Raw genomic sequence first — 23,007 nt, forward strand, 5'->3', positions numbered from 1 at the left:
TCAAGACTCCTGATAACTTCTACTTACTTGGTGATCCCAACAGACAGAAAATAAGGAAGAAACAATCACCTTGAGCAATTTTCCCCTATGGGACAGGAAAAATTACAATACAAACAAAAGGGCACCAAAAACATTAATTCACAAATTAATTTGTGCAGCTGACACAAAATCTAAGGTGTCAATAAGGATGGAAAGATGAGGAGATAGGAGAAGATTAGGTTTCATTATTTTTTTCTAGTTTTCAATGCCTTGGAGCCCCAGACACAGATCAAGACTCTGCTCTGAAGAATTTACAATTCCAAGTTTTTTTCATTTATGTAGTTTAGACCGGGGAATTCTCTTCAATGCCAATTTCCTAATACAGCTTAGTCTAAATACAATGTTTGACTTGGCTTAATAAATATGCTAAATATGTTCCAAACCCTTTCTAGACGCACATAAAGTTTAAAAATTATAATAAATTAACTTATCAGTCAGGCTCCTGGAAGACTTAAATTAATCATACAATGGGCTCTGAGGAATTTCATCACAGATCCCAAAAATCACACATCCTGCCATGCCAAATGCTCAAGATATGGCATGGCAGGATGCAAGACTGTTAGGATCTGAGATAATATTCTTCAAACCACATTGCGCATCTGCTAAGGAGTGGAGAACTGGAGAATCAGGGAGCTTATCCCCAGCTCCCCATGCCACAGAGCTGTAAATGGTGTGCCTTCAGCTTGCTGCACACACACCAAGATCTGTGAGGTTCAAGTCACAGGTTCAAATTAAAGCACAACGTAAACCGGACACAAAGATTTTCTATACTTAATGTTTGGTTTACCATTTTCGTCAGGTGATAATACTGGTTGAACATGTGGCATGTTACAATTTATTGTAAGGCTAACATGTTAATCATGAAAAATATAACATCTCTTAAGGGCCTTAATCTCATACTAGTAAAATAACAGTTGCTAGCTAATCCTACAGATAGTGTTAAACCAATGTAAGTGTCCCTACATAATATCTTACATTGATTTAGTGAAAATCAATGTGAAAAATCTATTTTAAGCCAGCACACCTTCACATAAAAGCCTAGAGACAAGCAATCTAGCAAGCACCAGAGAAAAGAGCTGTCAATATTGACTATATAGCTCAGTGGTGCTAAACTTTCTGGCTCCCTGGACCACAGAAGTGGCACAGGGGCATTCTGTGGGCCAAATCCCATGGGTGGGGTCAGTCCGCAGGCCAAATCCAGCATGAGTCAGTCCATCAGCCTAGATCCTGCACACTGAAGCAACCCAACACAAGGGGGCTGTGTCACCTGACCCACAGAGCTCCACACAGTTGAAGAAATTTGGTGGAGGGTAAGCAGTGGCCAGATGACATGGCTCCACATGCTAACTTCAGCTCCTGGGTCAGAGGTTGATATAGTCAACACCAACCTGAAAACAGACATTTTAAGAGTCCAACGTCAAGTGGGAACTCACTCCACCCTTCCAAGATTCTTGATATGACAATTGAACTGCAAGAAAATATAGCTGAGCAAATCTTCTTAAAAAGGTGGGAAGGAAGGGCTGGAAGTAATGGAAGGGAAGGAGAAAAACTTCTGACAAATCCAAGAAGAAAAAGATTATTTTTTTTCCCCCCTTTATTTGAGGACTCTTTCAATTTATTTTTGTTTCCTGTCATGTTTGCCATGTACAGATTTCAGAAGCCAGGCCCTGCCCATCTGAGAACACCTAGGACTGAATGATTTTTTCTGAAATTATAAAAAAAACCCTGCTCTCACTGAATGCACCACTTAAAATTCACGTGTATAATTGTCTTCAAACACAATCTAGATCTAGAAGAAAGCAGTATAATAAACACATACAAATCTCCCTCAAGCTAACGTCTAAATGGCAGTCTCTCTTCAAGAACCTATACCTGGCTAATCACATAGCAACTAAAGAATATATAATCACGTGTCATATACAACAAAATACTGAGATGGCAAAAGTTAATGTAATAACTCCCTATCAATATTTTACAGAAAAGTGAATAACTGATGAATGAAAGACTTGCTAAGTTTAGAGACAAAAAGAAAAAAATCCCTCCTTCTCTTACCTTCCCAGACATACATGCCAGAAAGGAAGAAAAAAGAAATGAGCGTGAGCCTGGGGCAAGAGAACTGCATGTCAGTACAAACTATTAATCCCAGAAGACCAGCATGTTTTAAGGAAACTTTGTAATCTTTAAAGGATCAACTTAACTATCACTAGATAGAGTGCTCAAGTTGGCATGCACTCAAAGACTGAATTTTCAGACCTAGCAAGCAGTGCCACCCACAGCAGCTACACTGTAGAAAAGGCTAGATACCATTACATCCAACCAATTCTAAACAACAGCTATAAAAAAGCACTGTAAAAAACCTGCGAGTTATACCTAGCACCTAATAGTCTATCCAGGTATTCACTTCCCCACTAGATTCCAAGTTTCAACTTCTTTGATTTACCAGTTTCACTCATGAAGGTGTCCAAAGACTAGTCAATCTGTAATCTATACACAAACATAGAATATCCTAATTTCAAAGATACCCTTAAATATTAAATGATTTTTAAAGAGTTTACATGTCAATGTGCCAATTACTTTTTGCATTTCTCATCTTGTTCAACAAACAGCAATGATGTCAGTTTTAATTTGGGGCTATTAGTGCTTTGATGTCTAGGTTGGAAAAGATGCAGAGTAATTTTCATTTAAAACCATTATTTATTGTTAGAGGTTGTTCTAATGAGAAATACCTGTCTTGAAAAGTATAAGAGTTCAGTTTTCAAAGTGGACATTTTGGGCCACGTTTAAGTTGACAGCATCTCTAGAAGTCTTTTGACATACTTCTGTCTCAGGGACCACGTTCTCTCCCAAGTAGCCAGCTGAAATATTTAAAGGCAAGCCAGCAGGCTGCAATTTATACATCTCACTTCTATTGCCTCCAAGTTTAACGCAGACATACCAAGCCTATATTAACAGAAAAGCTGGAACAGCTGTGAAACTAATGTCTGTTTAGCATACGCCTGGCGACCTGCACCTGGAGCAGCCAGGAGGGCATCACCAAAGAGCTTGATGGACTGTGACACACAAAAGCCAAGGTTGTTGCTCCCTTTGAAACAACGACCCTGCACTCAACCAGCCCGGCTCCTTGGCTCCGGGACACCACATGGGAAACTTCGCTAAAGAGAAATCTGGTACCAGGGACAAAAATAAAAAGTTAAAAGACTAAAAGGAAGGATGAAACCGGCTGAGCCAGCTACCAGCAAAAACCCAGGGTCTCTCCTAAGGGATCCCAGTCCCTCGGCCCCGTGCAGAGATGAGGGAACTGAAGGCCGCTGGTCCCCACTCCCTGCCCGCCAGAAAGCAGCCACCAGGGAGGAACTGGGTCCCCTCGGCCCAACCCGCCCCGGGGGAGAGCAGGCACGAGAAGGCCCCGGAGAGGGGCGGCCAGGGGTGGAGGCGGGGCAGGGGAGGGCGCCAGCAGCGAGGCAGCCGCGGCTCCGCGGGACCTAAGAAAGGGGCTCCCGGAAAAGCAAACGGGGCGGGGCGGGGCGGAGCCGGGGCCGGCTGCCCGAGGTCCCGCAGGCAGCGCGGCGCCGTCACCCACCGGGAGCCGAGCTGGAGCTGAGCCGGGCGCCCCCCACGGGCGGAGCTGCAGAGCCCGCGGCCGCCGCTCCGTGCACCGCCATCCTCGCCACCCGGCTCCGCCTGTCCGGATTGGGCGGGGCGCGAGGGGAAGAGGCGGGACTCTGCTCCGCCGCCACAGCCGCGGGCTACAGCTCAGGGCCTGCCGCGCCCGGGCGGGGCGGGGCGGCGCCCTGCGCTCGGGGGCCTGGGCCCGCGTGCTGAGGCGGCCCGGCACCCCGAGCAGGCAGAGTGTCCTTTTCTGCCGCCGAGGTAGCCCCCTGCACCGCACGGGAGAGCGGGCACAGGCCCCATGGGCGGGTCGCGGGAGCGGGGCAGAGCTGCACCTGCCCGTGGAGCCGCACGCGTTGTTCCTCGCGCAGGAAACCACAAATGGGCATGGTGTATGAAGCCCCGCACGCGTTTGTCCCTGGTGTATGAAACCGCACGTTGTTCCGTTCAAAATAAGCTAGAAGCTTTACTAACAGGCGAGGGGCTGTAGGGGAGCCTGAACCAAAGTAACTTCATTGGGCTGCAGGCACATCAAGAGCGTCCAAAAGAAGAGAGAGCGGGTCCCTACCACCTGCGAAATGAAGGCATTGCAGGGAGCATGGGGCATTATCAAGAGCCATGATGTCAATGGACTCCCTCAGCACTGCCTGACGAGAAATGCTGCTGCCACTGCTTTGATTTGTGTTTCTCTTTTTTCCTCACACCAATACGGCTACAAAATAGACCCTGCTGCCACTGCCAGGCACTTTCAAACTTTGGATGGAGAAGGAATCGGGCTGCAAGGATACCAGTGCATCCCGTCCCACCCTGCTCCTGGATCCATCCCTGGGAGGCCCAGAATCAAGTAGAAGAAACCCAGACCTAGGCACTTAGGAAACAACTTGCACAAAAGAAGAGCTTCTTTCTGATCCCTGCAAATTGGCTGTGGTTTAGGCCCTGAGGCATACCACTGTCCTTTCCCACACACTTAAAGATTTATTGCATCATTTAACTGTTGTTAACTCTTCCGTTTTTCATCACCTTTGAGAGGCTGCAGCATTGCAAAGGGTATTGAGAGCTGGCCTTTTTGTAGCACAGGGGTTCTCAAGTTTTTTTAGACTTGAGACACCCCTTAAAAATGATAGCTCTTAGTTTTCCCCATTTTTTGACAACAGAAAAATAGTAGAGCAGTTTCTCTGTTGCAAAGAATTCAGAAGGACCACAAGTATGTGTAACTGTAGTCACGGTGCTACCTACAGCCACATCTGGATTCAGGGTCTTGGGGTGTCAAATAGCCTCTGTCAATCTCCCAGCCGCTAAGGCTGGGGCCACCTCTCCATGGACTGCTTTCTTGTAGTTTCCCCACACTTGAGTATATACAGTCCAACTATTTACACAGTTTATTATTTACAAAACTATCAACATATGAATAAAGTTAATAGAACATGATATCAATAATCTAATTGTCAAAGGCACATATCAGTGAACTAAAACACTGTACAGATTGAATCAAAGACACCCTCAGTACAACTCCCCAGCTTATCTCGAGACTCCAGTGAATTTCAGCAGGAGCACAAAGGGTTAACAAGACATCAGCTCTCCTTCACACTGGCAGCACAATAACCATGGCTGGCACTGCTGCTCCAGAAAGTCATGCTCTCTGCTAGAGCCTGCATGGGGAAGAGCAGCTCTTTGCTCCAGCTGTCTGTGTTATCTGCAAAGAAACACACGGTCCTCTTTCCCCAAAAGCACCTCTCTCCAGTTCCCAGACATGGATGCTTGTGCTGATAACTGAAACAACCCTGTGTTTATCACCCACCCATCCCCAGGCTGGTTCTGTTAACTCTCCCTAGAGCCTTCCCAGATCAACACCCTGCTCTCCTAGGCAAGTCTACCTTACCACCCATTTTTCCTCCACATGGGTCCCTCTGCCTCACAGAGGGAAAAAGGATATCAGGTTATCTTCTAGCCATCAATAAAGGCAGATTCACTTCACAGACAGGTGGTTCCTCTCTGAGCTCTGTGGTCCCGGGGCGCCTTCCCTTCTCTGAGCCTGGCTGAGTCCTTAGGGCACACACATTCTCCAGCTCTTGAACTTCAATGGAGGATCAAATGTGGTTCCCAGAATGAGTAACTCACCACCTCCATACTAGCCCAAGCCTCAGGCTAGTATCTTCCCAGGGCCCTGCCTCCTGGTCAACAGACAGCCTGGGCAGCCGGCAGGTGCCAGCCAATTGGCCTAATGGCCCTGTTACCACAATGGCCTTTAGCTGCTGTGCCCTGCCTACCCGGCAGTGCTCCCTCACTGGGCTGCATTCGCCTTAAAAGAACAGAGATCCCCAGGCTTTCTGTTACTAGAGCAAGGGAAAAAGTTTTAATTTTCTGTCTGTGCCTAGACAGTAGAAGCTAACCACTGACTGACAGTGAACAAGTTCTCTACCTTGGCCCGTTCCCAGTACACTTGTTCTGGGTAGGGCTGGTTTAGGTCATTATGGGGCATAGCTTGGCTATGTAGTCTTATAAAAAGGCAGCCCCCAGCAAGCTGTGGGGGCAGCAAACAGGGAGTTTGTTTAGGGAGTTCACCTGGGAAGTGAAAGCACTTTCTTTTGCAGGATGCAGACCAATGGCTTGAAGTTGCAGCAAAATAGATTTTAGATTGGATATCCCGAAAAAAATTCTTCACTGTTACAATAGTGAGACAATGGAATAGACATGGGGTTTTCAATCAGGGGTATGATTGAACCAGGGGTTTTCAACCTGATTGGCTGTGGGGGAACCCCCTGCCCCCCACTCGCCATTTGGCTGCTGGGGGACCCCGCTTCCCCCCACTCATCAACTGGCTGCCGGAGGACTCCTTCCTTCTCGACCAGCCACCGGGGATACACTGACCCAAAAAGCTTGAAACCCCCTGAAACAGACTGCCTAGGGAAGATGTACACTGCCTCACTGGAGGTGTTTAAGAAGAGGTTGGATAGCCACTAGTTGGGAATTAGCTAGGCATAGCTATGTGTAATAGGGCACCCCTAGCCCTTTTACTAAGAGGCAGGGCTTTCCCTTTAAGACCCACATCTATAGGAACACTAACCACCAGGAGGGTAGAGGTTAATAGCCCAACCACCCAGGCTGGTCAGCTGACAGGCCTCTTGGCACATATAAACCCCAGGGCAGAGGCTGGCAGGGGGAGGTTTCTGGCAAGTGGCCAGGGGAAGAGAGAACTTCTGCATGGCAGAGCTACCCAGAAGTGCTGTGGCTGGACTGTTGTTATGGTTAATGAGGCTCCAGGAGTCTACAAGGTACCCAAAGCTGGGAGGTACTCAATACCTGAGGAGTGTTTGGGTTTTTCAAGAAGCCAGGGTGTGGTTTGTAGCACTTGTTTTATGTTATAGCCCAGGGGCTCATATTTATGTTATTATGGAGGGGCTATCGCCAAAGTGGAGTATACCTCCATCGCTCGGGCTTGTAGGGGTGCTGTTAGAAAAGCTAAGGCAGATACGGAACTAGGTCTTGCATCAAGGACAACAAAAAGTCCTTTTTTAAATACATAGGGAGTATGAAGAACGCACCAGGTAATGTGGGGCCCCTGCGGGATACGCTAGGCAATCTGGTGGCTGTACCAGAGGAAAGGGGAGACCTTTTTAACTATTTCTTTGCCTCCATTTTTTTTGTGCACGGACCAGGACACCCTCACTGAGAGTCAGGATGGACTCAGGAGAGACTCTGACAGGCCTAGGGTTGGGGAGAACCAAGTTAGGGAACTTCTGGAGGGGCTTGATGTGTTCAAATCAGCAGATCCAGATGCTCTCCACTCCAGGGTGCTGAGGGAATTGGCAGGGGTTATCGAGGGACCCCGGCACAGCTTTATGAGCACTCATGGTGCTCTAGCCAGGTGTCAGAAGACTGGAAGAAGGCCAATGTGGTCCCCATTTTCAAAAAAGGGAGGAGGAAGGACCCAGGGAACTATAGGCCTGTTAGTCTTACTTCAGTCCTGGGGAAGCTCTTTGAGAAGATTATCCAGGAGCACATCTGGGAAGGACTGACAGGGGGGACGATGCTCAGGGGCAACCAGCATGGGTTCATTAGGGGCAGGTCCTGTCAGACCAACCTGATTGCCTTCTACAATTAGGTCACAAAATCATTGGACGCAGGTGTCGCGGTGGATGTAGTCTTTCTGGACTTCAGGACAGCCTTTGACACTGTCTCCCTCCCCATTCTCATTAAAAAGCTAGGCTACTGTATAGACATCAATGCCACAGTCAGATGGGTCGCAAATTGGCTGAGGGACCTCACCCAGAGAGTTGTGGTGGACAAGTCATATTCAACCTGGAGGGATGCGGGCAGTGGGATCCCCTAGGGCTCGGTCTTTGGGCCCGCACTGCTTAATCTCTTTATTAGCGACTTGGACAAGGGGGTGAAAAGCACCCTGTTCGAATTTGCTGACAACACCAAGATCTGGGGTGAGGTGGGCACGCAGTCAGTAAGGCCAACCGCACCTTGTCATGCATCCACAGATGCATCACGAGCAGGGCCAAGGAGGTGATCCTCCCCCTCTGTGTGACATTGGTCAGGCCACAGTTGGAATACTGCATCCAGTTCTGGCCGTTGCACTTTAGGAGAGATGTGACCAGCATCGAGAGGGTCCAGAGGAGGGCCACTCCATGATCTAGGGACAGCAGGGGAGACCCTATGAGGAGAGGCTATGGGACCTGAACCTGTTCAGCCTTCACAAGAGAAGGCTGAGAGGGGACCTGGTGGCCATCTATAAACTTACCAGGGGGACCAGCGGGGAATGGGAGACACCCTGTTCCTCTGAGCACCTCCCGGAGTAACAAGGAATAATGGCCATAAGTTGTTTGAAAGTAGGTTCAGGCTGGACTTTAAAAGACACTATTTCACAGTCAGGGCAGCTAGGATCTGGAACCAACTTCCAAGGGAAGTGGTACTGGCTGCTACCTTGGGGGGTCTTTAAGAGGAGGCTTGACAATTACCTAGCTGGGGTCGCATGAGCCCAGTATTCTCTCCTGCCCAGGGCAGGGGGTCAGACTTGATGATCTACTTAGGTCCCTTCCGACCCTACATCTATGAATCTATGAATGTTGTAGTTTTATTTGGTGGACTGGACTGAGGTTATTGGGGGAGGAGGAGATGTCATTGGGGCACACTACTGTGCAAACCCCCAGCACCTAGGGGGCACTGCCAGGGGGGGATCAGACTCCAGTGCCAGGGGGGTGCAGTGACAGGGAGTGAGCAGACCCAGTCCCCTAGGGCGCAGGTCAACATTTATATATCATCTGTGAAGCATGGGCCACCGTGTAGGGGAAGTGTGGAGTGGTGGATAGTGACCCCTAGCTTTGGAGTAGTAAATGGGCAGCCTCCCACCTGAGTAACATAATTATTGTTCTATCAAGGCATAGCAGGTGAGATAGGTGGGTGGGTAGCCCAGAGACAGAGGGTCAGGCCTATGCTAGACAGGCCTGGGGATGGACTCCTTTCATACTAAGCCTATGTTCTATTATGGATATTTTCCATGTTTCCGGGCTTTGCTAGTTGCCCTCACTTCTCCAATCTCTTTTCTGCTACATTTATCAGGGTGTTTTTAAGTGTTCCTTAAATGTACTGGGTGTTGGCTACTGCCAAGTCTGAGGATTTTGACTGGGATGTGCCAATGCTCCTGCTGGGACAAAAGCCATAGGTTCCTGGCCAGAAGGTCTTGCCACTCTGCTCGGAGTGAGACTGATAGCCATATTTGGGGTAAGAAGGAATTTGACCCCATAGTCAGTTTGGTACGTGCTGTGGGGGTTTTGTCTTCCTTTGTAGCAGGACACGTGGCACTCTACCTGAGATCTCTTGAGCATATACTGACAACATTCCATAAAAGTGGGACTCTTGGTTCCCCTGCTTTACTTCTAGCACATTAGGGTATTAGGTTTTTGTGTCAGGGTCGAGAGTAGTCTTATGTAGAGTTTAGATTATGGATTGCATAGGGTGGTGTGGATACAGATGATCCTGTCTCAGGCAGGGGGTTGGACTAGATGATCTCTGAAAGTCTTTCCTAGCCCTACTTCTCTATGATTCTATCTCTTTCTGCTAGGCTTTGGAAAATAATGGCACAGAGCTGTTTACACTGTTTTTTAACAGGGTTGGTTGGTCCTTGGGTAACATTTCCATCTCCTGTGCTTGCAGAGCATTATAAGAGGGCCTTATGTAACTATAAACATACTTTAACTGAGACTCAGTACATATACCACAGTGGGTTCCCATGACAAACAAGACATCTCTGGAGCATTCCCATTGCTATCCTCCCAGGTGTTACCATCCTTTGCCATGTTCAACTGACATGAACCAAATTGTAGAAGTGTGATTGCAGCAGAAAGCCACAAAGTCTGAAACCTTGCATACATTATTTTGCTGACCTGGTTACTTGTAAAGAAAGCAATCAACTCATCCAGCTAGTGAGATCAAATTAAATAGAGAAAACAGCCTTAAAGAAGACATTATGTGCAAAGTTCTTAAAATAAATTATCCAAACATACCATATCACTAAAAACATTAACAGTAGTGACTGATGTAACTAAATACATTAGATGTAGTTTTGCTATAATGGATATATTTGTGTGGGGGGGGGCTTACACACTTATTTAAGAAAAGTGGCCTTGCCGGTAAAGACCATAAAACCAACTGAAAAGAAAACAAGATGGTGACAATCGGCATTCCAAGATGCTGAAGGGAGGAGATAAGCAATCCTTCCTTCCAGAATTATAATTTTTACAAGGCCATAAATCCCAGCTAATTGGCATCTTCAAAATCTGTAGATTAACTGGCTCAGTCCAGTTCCCCAAAGTTTCAAGTGAAGCAAAGAAATTTAAATAACCCAATTAGGGGACACTTATGAGAACAAGTCGCATATAAATATAGGGTATAGCCTGGAGGGAAATGGATTGAAAACTCAGCAAATTCCAAAAGAATTGCTGCCAGTTTCCATGCCTCTTCCTGAGTCTCACCAGCTAGTATAGGTGAGAATCTGTATTGTGCTGTCAGGGTAACCAGACAGACACTGAGATAAGTGTCTGTTCTTATGATCTAGTGTGGAAACAGTAAAAAGGCAGACTGTGCATCTGCCTCTTGCTTGCTTTTTTTGTCAGCAGCCAAACTACCAATACACTTTGCTGCCTGCCTGACCTCAGACTAACATGGCTAACTACATCTCTCTACCTGTATCCTAGGTAAGGTAAGAAGTAGTAGCAGTTTGTTTGCTGTATGTTTGCTTGCACTTTTCTGCCACTTTTTGTAGTGAAGCACGGGTAAGGCACAGGGTTGCAACCTGAATTCTAGCCTCACAGGGAAGAGTAAGTCATTTGACTTATGCAACAGTACTACCATGTTGTGAGTGGCTGTATTGGCCAGGCTCCAGCCTCACACAATTTTCCTTTGTCCCTAGTTTGTTGTGCATACTTATTAAACTTAAGGAAACAACACAGTGAGTATAATTAGAGCCTTTAATCATTGTTGGTCAGCTCATTAGACCAGCTGGCAGAGAAGATATGCATAGGAATTACACATCCAAAGTATGATAGAACAGTTGCACCTTTTTAACATTAGTTAGTCACTGGATAAAACCATAGAAGCCAATCAGATTCTAAAGACTGCACAAGAGAACCATTCACTACACAGATACCCATATAGGTGTACCCTATTTTATTACTGTGATGTGTGTACCAATTAGTTGTCCCTTGATTATTGAACATTCCTTCAAGGTACTATCTTCCAGAAAGGAAAAAAGAGGGAAACTTGGATAAAAGCAAAGACCTCATTAAACTAGGGAGAAGAATAGGGGTGAAAGGAGAAGGAGGTCTGCTAGCAGCTGGGACCTTGTTGAGCCAAGGTTTTGCTGAAGCCTTAGGAAGATAGTATTGGGCACAAGGTACATCATACCCTACATGCTAGAGGGAATGAAGGCCACTGAGAAAGGTAATCATTAAGAGAATTGTAACTCTACCTTAATTCTGTGCGGAAGCTTATAAAACAGGTCCTGATTATAGGTGGACTGTGGTCTTGTCTGTCTAAAACCTAAACAGTCCTGAGTTTGTCAACACACGTTTTTACCAAGCTGGGGTTCTGTGAAGTTGTAGGGCAAAGGTATGATGCCCAAGGGATGGAGCAAAGAACTGCTCTCCCCAGGGTCATGCCCTTTATTCCTCCAGGTTTTCTGTACTATAACTGTGCTGCAATTTAGTAGTTCCAAGCCACACTAATTCCAGTGGTTCTCTATTGAATACTTCCACCCAAAGATAGAGTGGGTTCCAACAGCCCACATCACACAGAAGTAAGGAAAGGTTATCAAGAACTCCATGTAAAAAGCCTCCTGCTCCACAGACTAAAGGATCTTTTCTTGTATGCCATACGAATCCATGGAGTTGGTGGTAGTTTCACACCTGAGTTTTCTTGCCTTAACCCAATAGATTTCTCCAAAGAAAGAATCAACGAATCTTCTACTTGTAAAGCTGCTCTCTGTAGGACCAAGAGCTCTGCTTCAAACAACAGAAATTGAAATGGCATGTAAAGTATTGAAAACAGCAAGGTGCATGAATGCATTTAAATATTAAGCTCTAAATCTCTCACTCAAATCTATACCATAAAAAGTATTGGTTAGAGAGTAAAACAACTCTTCTCTCAACCCCTCTTTCATTGACTTGTTACATGCCAAACTGGTTGTAGCTTGCCATATAATTAGTATAGTGTACACCATAGTGAATTCTGCTACCTAAAACCAATGAATGATTTAGAAAAAACGGCATAGTAATTAGAATGAATACTTGAACAGTAAAGATTGAAGAGGGTTAAATATATTGTAATGTTGTTATTTCTTTCTGTGATGCATGAAAATTATATCCATACAGCGAACTAGTGGACACCCAACTGCATACTACAATGCATCTTTTGTGTCGGGCACATTGCACCCCACTACACCCCCATGGTTAGTAGTACTCTGTAATATTGCCCCCCCACCCCCCGCCCCCATCTCCACCTCACAAATGCTGAAGTAAATTTACTAGCCAGACTCCGGGATAATCCTACGCTGCCAGTGCACTGGGACATATTCCACCTACCAGTAGCTCAGCTCCCCTCAAGGCTCCCAATATGGTCCACCATTTCAAAGTCCTTTGACTTTTAATTAACAGCATGAAGAATGGTCAACACGAGCACCAATCAGTCATGAAATCATCTCTGACCTTATAGTCAGTCAACCAGGATTTCACTTGCCATGCCATTATTGGGCACTTCTCAACCATTTTCGAGCTGGACAGGGTCACTGTGCCTCATCTATACCAATGGGGCCTTCGCAATGACAACAAAAGCTCTTGTGGACAAGTTAATACCAACTGGCTGAAAAAACAAAACTGTTTTTTATCCAAGCCTGTCAGGGTAAACAGATCTAACGTGCTGTCTACCTTGAAGCAGATGCACAAAATCCTGACTTGCTTCCTGCACAACAGACTGTCTCCCCCTCTGAAAGCATTCCAGAAGAAGCTGATTTCTTCCTTGGCATGGCTACAGTTGATGGTTATGCCTCTTTCTGGCATGTACAGCAGGGTACTTGGTACATTCAAGTCCTCTGCAGTAAGTTTCAGCAATTGGTGCCAAGGGGTGAAAATATCTTGTCCATTCTTACAGAAGTCAATGAATATGTGAGCAAACATGCAAACAACTTTGGAACAGGCAATTGTGGACTTGTGTCCATTTATAGTGCTACCTGGTGGCCTTCAAGACCTTCACACTGGTGATGACATTGCCTTAAGATGGTTGAAACAATATGCTGAAACTGCATACAGTAAATAAATAAATTGTATCCATTTGCTCCAAATAAAGTGCGCCATAGGTTTGAGCCCCCAGAGGTGGCTGTCTGTCCCCTGGTGCCTGCACAACTCCTGTCCTGCTCCGGCTTTTGGAGTACTCTCCCCCTCCTCTCACCTGCCACACTTTTCTTGGAAGAATTTAATAATGAAAAGGGAGGTTGCCCCAGGGTCCCAGATTTGAGCCCTTGTCCATTATCGATCAGTGGGTCCCTCCCAAACCCAGTGGGTCCCTCCCAAACTGCTTTGCCCTTAAAATAACAGGAGTCCCTGGCTCCCTGTTGCACAATCTATATAAAGTGCCTAGACTAGATAGTTAATAACAGGGTCATAGCTTGGGTGTATTTTCCAAAAGCAAAATTTTGCATACTTTTAATGCATTTGGGTAAGATCCATTTTACATTTATCAAGTGCTATTCCATTTTTGTAACACCATCAATAATGGACTGGTGGGATCATGGGATTAAAACCCCCAAAATGGATGAAAATTACTGACTGTATTTGAGATTTTAATATCTGCATTCTCATTTACTTTTTAAAGTTCAATTGAAAAGTCACTTATCTAATTGTGATTTAATTTAATTAATTTAATCACTTATTTAATTGTGAGCCATTATTATTCAGAACATTGACAAGAGTAACATATTTACCCAGTGACTGTCATACCTTAAAGCTCTTTACAAACTTTAACAAAGATATTAACTTTACTTAAGGATCACTTCACTGACATACTGTCTCTTTGTGAGGTGACTCACAGGAACACAACATCTGACAGTACAGGAAGACAATGAAAATAAATAGCAAATGAATCGGAAGAGACATGTAAGCAGACAGAAAGCAACTGTGTGAAACACACTGTGGGATCATATATGTTCAGGAACTTAATTTGACCTCTCTCAAATGTTTTATTTATTAAGATTTCATGAATAGTTTGACCATCTACTATAATTAATGACTGCAGACACATTTTTTGTGAAAAATTTTGTTTGGTTAAACACCAGTGTTTTCCATCAAAAATTCTGATGGAAATTTTACAACGAATCTTATTCACAGTTATCATCTTAATTAATTGGATTAGCATATTTTTATTACTCACTCATCATGTTCACAGACACTGGACCTATTTGGAACATGTGAGCTCAGCCAGTCTAGACCCATCAGACCTGTAACCTTCTTTAGCTCAGCTTGAAATCAGCCAGTCTGCCTTCTTTTTCCAGGCTTTTATTAGTAAAGAAAACATATCATTCTTACAGTTTAAAATAATAGAATGATAAAAAAGTTTATGAATTTGAAAAATTAAAGCATGGTAGAAACACAAATTGAATCAGAAAGCCAACATTTGAACTGTTTTTCATTGGTGTCAGATACTGCCAAATATTTTCCATACGTTACAAATAGCAGCCAATATTAAAAAAAAGTCCACTGTGATGTCACCCGTATGTAATGGAAATCTAAGCTATTTATCAATTCCCTGTTACTATAGCATACAAGCAATAATGCCTGCCTCCACTCTTCTCTCAGTAGGTAGTGTTTTTTATATATGAAAAATTAGGACAGGTCACGAACGAAAAAATGAAAAGGCTCATTTTCAGCTTAGGGAATAGTTTACTCCACTAATAATTTTGCCTTTTTCTATTCATGTCTGAATATGGTAAGAGTCACATTTGGCTAAGCATTTAGCTGGGGGTCATCTGAACCCAGAACTCTTTCCTGCCTATGCAGGTGGTCGGACTCGATGATCAATTAAGGTCCCTTCTGACCCTAGCATCTATGGATCTATGACTAATCATTAAGTTTTTCACTGTTGCATGTGAATGTATAGGGAACTGATTGTATACCAGGTATAACTGAAAAATGCCATGTCAAATCTTAATATGTCTTTTTAGCACAGGCAGACATGGTTCTTTGGGTAAATCTAATGCCTTTTATTAGACCAACTCAAATAGTTGGAAAAACTCGACCAACTCAAATAGTTGGAAAAATTCTTCTTTGCAAGCTTTCAGGTATAAATACCCTTCGTCAGGCTGAGGAAGCATCTGCAGTTGGTGTGTGTTCTTCCTGGATGCAATGAGTAGTAAAGAAGCCAGAGGCTGGTATGCATGCAAGAAAGATAGTCAGTGAAGATGTAAATAGAGGAGTCAGTGGGTGAGAGACAGGCTGGTGTGGAGGAGGGGAATTAATGTAGCTGGTAAATAGTGAAGAGGTACCTGGGGAGACAGATGTTAGGCAGATTATAATGTGTCAAATCCAATGTCTATATTTAGTCCATGATTTTTTTTGTATCCAGGAGGTTGATGAAGTGGAGTTCATAGGCTCATCTGTGAAAAGTGTTTTGTAAATTTCCTGTGAGGATTAGAACTGGGAGATTGGAGAGAGAGTGGTTTTCTTATGAGAAACGTGCCCCCACAGGTAATTGAGTATTCTTGTCTTCAGTAGATTTCTGGTGTGTGTTCATTCTGGTGTGCAATTGCTGTTTGGTTTCTCCTACATATTTTCCATCAGGGCATTTGGTGCACTGGATGAGATACATTACATTTCTGGAGGTGTAGCTATAAGTTCCAGAAATGCTAATGGTTCTGTTGTGGGGTGCAGTAATTGTGGAGGTAGTGGAGATATGTTGGCAGGTTGATAGGTTCTTTTTATCATAGGTTGTTAAGGTCACGCTGCCACATTTCTAACAGTTGCTTCCAAATACATTCGGGTCTGAAAGTTACCATATGAAATATGATCTAGCAAAACAGTAAGGCCATTGAATGATACCCAGTACATATAATAAGAGAATGATTAACTCTTTATCTTTTCTGGTTTAAGCAGGCAGGAACACACAATGGGGTATATATTTGCAGCAAGTTTACTAGCTGCTTTAGTATGTTCGCCTTTTAGACTTCCATGCACAGAGAAATGCAATCATTTTTCCACAAGCAGATACATGCATTTTTTTTGCTTTAATAAATAGCATACACTGTAACTGTTGTGCAGAAATTTAGTTTTATAAAACAGCCATAATGTAATTTAGGGATTTCAAGTATTAATAATCCATTGAAGTTGGCACTCAAATGACACTAATATCATGAGTCACTTTTCCTATAGATGTGCAGTAAAAATTATTGTTTTTATCTGTGATATGTTTGACCTGTATATGAGATCAGACTTACAAGTTCAAGGAATTGAAAATGTTTATGCATCATTGGAAAAGTTGTGACATCAAATATTTGGCTGGATGTCAGAAGATATCTTATAGGGTGTTTTAATTAGGAAGAAACAGTAATGGCAGCATCAGGTATGTCTTTATTACGATCTTATGTATGAAAAAATATACAAAGTCCTTCCTCAACAGAAGAAAGCTCAACCAACAGATGATGCCTCTTTCAACTAGCAGCTCCCTAAAAGCTCTTTCTCTCTAGGTCTTGCTCTACTGATTGTGGCTGGCTTTGTGCTCTACGTGTGTGCTTCTTCTTACTTCCCTCTTGCACAAATACATAAATACTCAACAATAATCTGAAAAACCCAAACCCTACTCAAACAATAATCAGCAAAACTCCACCCAGATCACTAGAAGTCCTGCCCAGACTTGCACATTACTTTCTTTTGGACAGCAAATGCTTAGCCATATCTGACAGTTGTCTTAAACAAAGGGAAATGATCATACCTGTGACTATTTAACCTAACCTATAGCAGCTCTTCCTTCTAGATTTCCAGTCAAATCTTGGGTTTGCATATCATCTTCATGTCATAACCTGGATATTAATTCTTGAATTAGTGGAGTTATCCATTTAACTTATAGGTAAATTGATGGATAAACAAACATTTAAATACTTGGTGGGCTGATGTCTTTAGTGAGTGTGTTTCACTCGGGACTCACTATCAGCCAGGGGTGTCCATGCTCACTGTGAAGAAGAAGAAAGGCGCTTTCCTCTGATTCTACTAGAGATAGGGAAGCTGTGCTCTTTCTAGTCTTTTTTAATCTCATAATGTTCTCATAGACAGTGTTCAGCAGGCCTGGACCTTTCTAGATAGTGGAACATCCCAGGAATGGAGAGATGTTATGACTTCATGTTAGGTTATGTCCACCATTGGGTACAGTTTTTGTGATGTGCCTCTCAGAGACTCAAGATTAGAATTCATGATTTCCTGACTGCCAGTCGTATGTAAAGACTGCTAAATAGGAGAGAGTGTCTAGCAGCAATCCTGGCTGCCAGTAGTAAACACTTTTAATGGAGTTACCAAGCCCTGAAAATTATGATAACCAGCTACCTGTCATTATTATTTCCAAAATGTTATTGAGCCTTACCTTACAAACTAAAGTTGTTTGGCCTGTCTAAACTCCTTGCCCTTTGCATTATAATTTGAATGTATGCTGTAATAAATCAAGTGGCTGATATTTCCAGAAGCTGATATCCCTAAATGAGTATAAATGCGCATTCTAAACAAGCAAAATAAATTCATCCTTGCTGTAATTCCCCTGAAGCCAGTATAGATTAATTTGTCCTATCCCATTACCAGGCAAGGTATGTGCTCAGCTGCTGAATTTAGTTTTATTTTCTTAATGCAATAGTTCCTTAAGGTCTAATTCCAGTTAGAGAGGCCTGCTTGGTATCAGGTCAAAGAAGAAAATGTTTATTCTTTCAAAAGCTAAACAAACATTATAAAGTATTTTACCAATTTAAACTGTGGCTTGTCCATAGAAGCATCTTCTATAAATGCTCTCAAGTCAGTAAAAATGCTTATAACACTTGTGCCTCTCATTGTTGTGTGACAGGCTCACATCTGATGCAGTTGCCAACAGGCTGCAGCTGTGTCCCTCCCCCTTGGATCACATCGCACCCAGGCCTATTCACCCACCACAACTTTGCTGTTTCCACAGGGTGTACCTTCACTTGCCTGGAGGTGATGATCAGTGGTTCCCTGAGGGTCCAGATGCAACTACATTGGCGTGACTTCTGCACGGCTCTTCCTCCCCTGCACCCCTCCCCATTCCACTCAGGTGTTGCAGTCAGCTCTGATGATGTCTTGGCGTGATGATGGGGCCTTTTCTTCTGTGCTAGGTATCCGGCAAGAATTGAAATCACAAGGATCCTGCCTTCTATCTCCAAAATCGCAACTAAACAGGTAATATAACATAAATGGCTCGGACTGGACAGGCAGGCAAGGCAATGATGCCTCCACGCCAAGCAATCCCTTTCTGTTGGTTGATGTGGTGCCTAGTGCACCCCTCGCTCACCCACCTTCAGGCCCCTATGCCTTCTGGCAGGTAGCCCTTCTTGTGCATGTTCTTCCCACCCTGGCACTAGGCCAGGTACAGTATAGAACTGTCTCATGGTGGCCACCACTGCACCTAAGCAAGGTTCACTTTTCCACTAGCCTCCTGCCGGGGCGCTCCAAGCCCGTGGGCAAACCAGTTGGGCACACAGTATTGGGAATCCCCCTCACTGGGGTTCTTCACCAGTTGTCCCCCGCAGACCCCCGTGGGCTGTTGTCTCCCAGCCCCACCTGCTCTGGGTGTTTCTAAACGGGCTTCCATACATCTGGTGGGGTCTTGCCACATACAGGTTTAGCTGCTCACTGGCCACATTGGGAGGGATAGCATCTATCTGGGTCCCTGGTGAGGGTCCTTGGTGTTCCAGCTGTGTGGATAGTGTCTGGTACTTCCCTGTGTGTTTTGGCCTCAGGAAAAGCAGCTGGACTTCTTCCAGTGATGAGGTGAGTGTCCAGGTTTTTCCTGGATGCTTTGGCAGCAGGAAACGTCACTTCCCTAGATGTTCTGGCTTTGGGGAAAGGTGCCAAGGCTCTTCCAGCAGTGGAGAGATTGTTCCAACCTGTTTCTAGTGCTCTGGTGTGTGCCCCTACTGCCTCCATCTCCCAGTTTGCTTTTAGCCCGTTGCCCCTGGGCCCTGAGCCAATCAGCGAGGCTCTTCCAGTCAGCATGGCACTGACCAGCTTGATTGTAGCCCAGCCACCTGAGCCATGGTGCTGAGGTGAGTCAGGTGGGGGCTTGTTACAGGTTGATTCAAGGTTTTGGTAATATTTTGCTTTGCTCTTTGATAAGTAACCCTTGCCACACAGTGCTAACCATGGCCGTATCTAATTGTTCAGGATCTGGGGTGCCAGGTAGCTCTACCCCCTGCTCAGCAACAAGAGGCCCCCTGAAAGGAGAGACTTCCTTTACAATGCAAAGACATTGCAGACTCATAATTAACTATTTACAGAATTTAATGATATACAGGAGATACTTGCTACATGCATACGAACACTAAATAATATCAAGTTTGAAACTCTGTATTTACAATGCACAAGGATGTCTATAAAAGAATAACAGTTGATAACTATTTACACCTAAAGGATGCTCAAATCAACAAATACAAAGCTAATAACTTAGGCACTATGTTAAATACTCAGTGTATTAAATCCCTACTTAATTATTTACAACTAATAGCCAGTCACCCCAATTTATGCCCAACGAATGAAGGGAGGGGCAGTCCCTCACTCCTCTCATCACAATGTCATGGGCTCCAGCTGCCTTGGGCTATCCCATGCAGGCCCAAGCATCCTGCAGTCAGCAGAGGCTGTTTCCACTCAGGCCTCTGCAACAAACAAAATCTTCTCCCCACATCTCCACACACTCCTCTCTGCCTGGGCACGGCCTCTCCAAGCCCACAGCGCTGTTTACTCAGTTAAACAGAGAGAGAGAGAGCAAGGTGCTGCCGGCCAACCAGGCAGCACCTCTGGGCTCACTTTCCCTTAAGGTGCACAGGCACACTGAGGCTTCCCCTCAGGTCATGCTTCCCTGGGTCTCAACCCACATAGGCATCCTAGGGACTTTCCCTAGCTGGCATCTCTTTCCGCCAAACTGTCCCAGTCCCACCACAGTCCTTTCCCCAACCACTTACACAGGGGGTATATCACACCCTCATGGGTGACTGGTGCCTCTTGAGTCAGGGGGCACTTGCCCCCCCAAGTGGCCAGTCAGCGACCGGGCAACCAGGGGCAGGAGGATCCCCCCATGGCCGATTGCACCAACCCGGAGGAACAGCAGCTGACGCTTCTGGGTGGGTGCAGTCGGCCGCAGGAGGACTATGGGAATCGCTTCTCCTGGCGCCCCCATTCCCTGGCCGGTGCTCTCAGGGAGGGCACCAGCGCTCTCACCTGCCCCCCCTGCCTGGAAACACTGGCTGCTAGGGGGTGCACCAGCGGTCTCAGGGGGTGCACATGCACACCTGTGCACCCCCTACGCATTGCCACTGAACACACTTACACGAGCCCCCAGTCTCCAAGCCCAGCAGGGAATCGCCTTCCTGCTCTCTAGGGGCTTCTTGGACCTGTGTCCCCACCCTAATGAATTTGTTCAGCTCACTCACAAACTCCTCCTGCTTATCCTCGGGGTTTGCTCTCTCTTGCTTGACCCTTCAGGCACTCCACTGGCCTCTGGCCTGTTCATGGGGGGTCCAGCAGGCAACTGCAGGGTGGAACCACGCTGCAGGCTCTTCCCACCCCTTTTCACGCAGCGTGTGCCTCTCTCTCTCCACCCCAGAGGCGGGGAGACACACTGGTTATAAGGGAAGCTGCCCAACCAATCCCTGGGCTGGAGGAATTTTCCCAGGCTCCCTAACTTCTTTTTGAATCTTGCATCCCCTTGTTGGGGATAATCTGAACCACGAATATGGTGTCCCTGTTGGGAAAATCCCCCTCAAGTGTTCAGGCAGAGCCTGACGTAGGACACTTGGAAGGTACGTGCCCCTTAAACTGCCTGTTACAGATAAATCACAGAATCTTTAAAAGCTGAGTCTTTTTAAAAAGGAAGTTCTGAATTAATGATGGTTTATTTCAGGGAAATTTGACAGTGAATCTGACAATCTGCTCTTGAGTGATGAATGGGACATTTACAATATATGGAATGCCTAAACTGTATCTCACACTTTGTGGTTTTAACATCATAATTAAAAGATTTTGCCTTTCAAGCAAAATTGCCAGCCCTAAAATTTGTAAAGTGAGACTTCATTATGAATCCCCACAAAGGGGCAAAAGATTGTATTTGGCATAGCCAAAGACAAGGATGTTGCAGTAGCTGAGATGCAAGAAGAGAACCTGAATGATGCACAGTGTCAAGAAGTCTATTATCAAATTCTTCCTTAAGGCTCCATCCAGCAAGTTTCACATTGGAACAAGAAAGCAACAACAACAAAGTGTTTCTGAAAAAGAAATATGATCCAAAATGCTGACTTGGAAAATAAAAGCCAGATTTTATATGAAGGTCTTTCTTATTCTTGTCAGAAAATACCTCGGTAGACATACTGGACCTTAGAAACCTTTCTGCTGAAATAACTTTCCATCTGCAATAAAACAACATCTTTCAATACTCAATGTTGTGACCAAAAGTTATGATATGTAGAATGATCAAATATGTCATCGCTGATCCTATCCTCATGAGATAAGCTTCATTTGAAGTCTGTTAGTAATTCTACCGTCTCTTCATCCTATTAGTGTCATCTTATTTTAGGTTAACAGTGTCTTGCTGAAAGGCTGTAAATCACTCCTGTAGAATTTTTTTCCCCATACAAGCTTTAAGTCTGAACATGTTAAGCCAGCTGTGATGTGTGGATAAGCATTCAGTTCAGAAATTTTTGTATAGGACTTTAAAAGCCTTCCTTGTCAACAATTTATGGAATATAAATGCTGTTTGTGGAATCTGAGACAGTGAGTTCTAATGTTGTTTAACACATGCCAGGTATTTCAGCAGCAGTTAAACAAATAATTTCTAAGCAGGAACCTTTTGAACCCCCTAAGATAGGGTGCATTCAGGCAGCAGTCCAGAGGTGGGGGGGGCTGCCTCTGATAGCCATATCCACTGTGGCCCAGAGCCCCTGAATTTTGCAGCAGGCCATACCCCCCAACTTCTGGTAGCCCACCAGCCCACCAGTAAGCCAAAGAGATTGTGCTGTGGTCCACATGTGGTCCACAGGCTGGATGTATGACACCCCTGCCCTATGGAAAAAGGGCCTGGTTATGTATACATTCATCCAATGTCAGTTATAAATACATAGTGTTGTTTGTATTCACCAAAAGTTTGAAGTGGAATTTAACAGAAATATTTTGTATTTCCATAAATGTAACAAACACGCATAAAAAAATGATTAGTGAACAGGTAGAGCACCCATTACATTTAACAGCAAAAACAAGTACTGTATACATAGATATATTTTTTTCTAGCTTCCAGTTTTATTTTGTATCAAGTATTCATTTAAGGGATGTTGAACTGTAATGCTATAGAAAGGACTACCTATTTCTTCATCGACAAGAACTACTTATTTCTTTGTTTGGAATATTTTTATTAGTTTTAAAATGTTTAATTCCCTTTCTTAAGTAACTAAAAGGAAATTTTAACTGGGGTATGCATTAGGAAAAGCTCATTTTTCCACACAATTCACAATTTAACTTGAGACTAATGAAAATCTCATCATTTTCTCTTTAAATATTGGCAGCAGTTATTTCTGACACATCTGATTTTGTGTGGCAATATAGCCTTTAGAGCAGGGGT

The 23,007-nt window shown here is 44.6% G+C and overlaps 1 protein-coding gene and 1 long non-coding RNA gene across 4 annotated transcripts in view; one reads left to right on the top strand and one right to left on the bottom strand.

The window, feature by feature from the left end:
* The window catches only part of RELL1 (RELT like 1), a 54,805-nt gene extending 51,067 nt beyond the window's left edge, over window positions 1-3,738 (bottom strand). Inside the window, exon 1 of one of the 3 annotated variants that reach the window (XM_014594999.3) lies at window positions 3,620-3,738. In XM_014594999.3, coding sequence (XP_014450485.2) covers window positions 3,620-3,701 — 82 coding nt within the window. In that variant the 5' untranslated portion in view covers window positions 3,702-3,738. Of the gene's footprint in view, window positions 1-2,765; window positions 2,992-3,619 lie in introns of those variants that run through there. The other 2 variants (XM_019480484.2, XM_006261376.4) reach the window with 2 other exon arrangements.
* Window positions 3,739-6,823: 3,085 nt separating this feature from the next.
* LOC132248318 (uncharacterized) lies at window positions 6,824-22,536 on the top strand. Its single transcript, XR_009459492.1, has 3 exons — window positions 6,824-6,920; window positions 18,340-18,584; window positions 21,301-22,536. It is a non-coding gene; the product is annotated as an uncharacterized LOC132248318 (long non-coding RNA).
* The last annotated feature ends 471 nt before the right edge of the window (window positions 22,537-23,007 follow it).

The sequence above is a fragment of the Alligator mississippiensis genome, chromosome 2, assembly GCF_030867095.1.
Source record: "Alligator mississippiensis isolate rAllMis1 chromosome 2, rAllMis1, whole genome shotgun sequence".
Lineage (NCBI taxonomy): Eukaryota > Metazoa > Chordata > Crocodylia > Alligatoridae > Alligator > Alligator mississippiensis.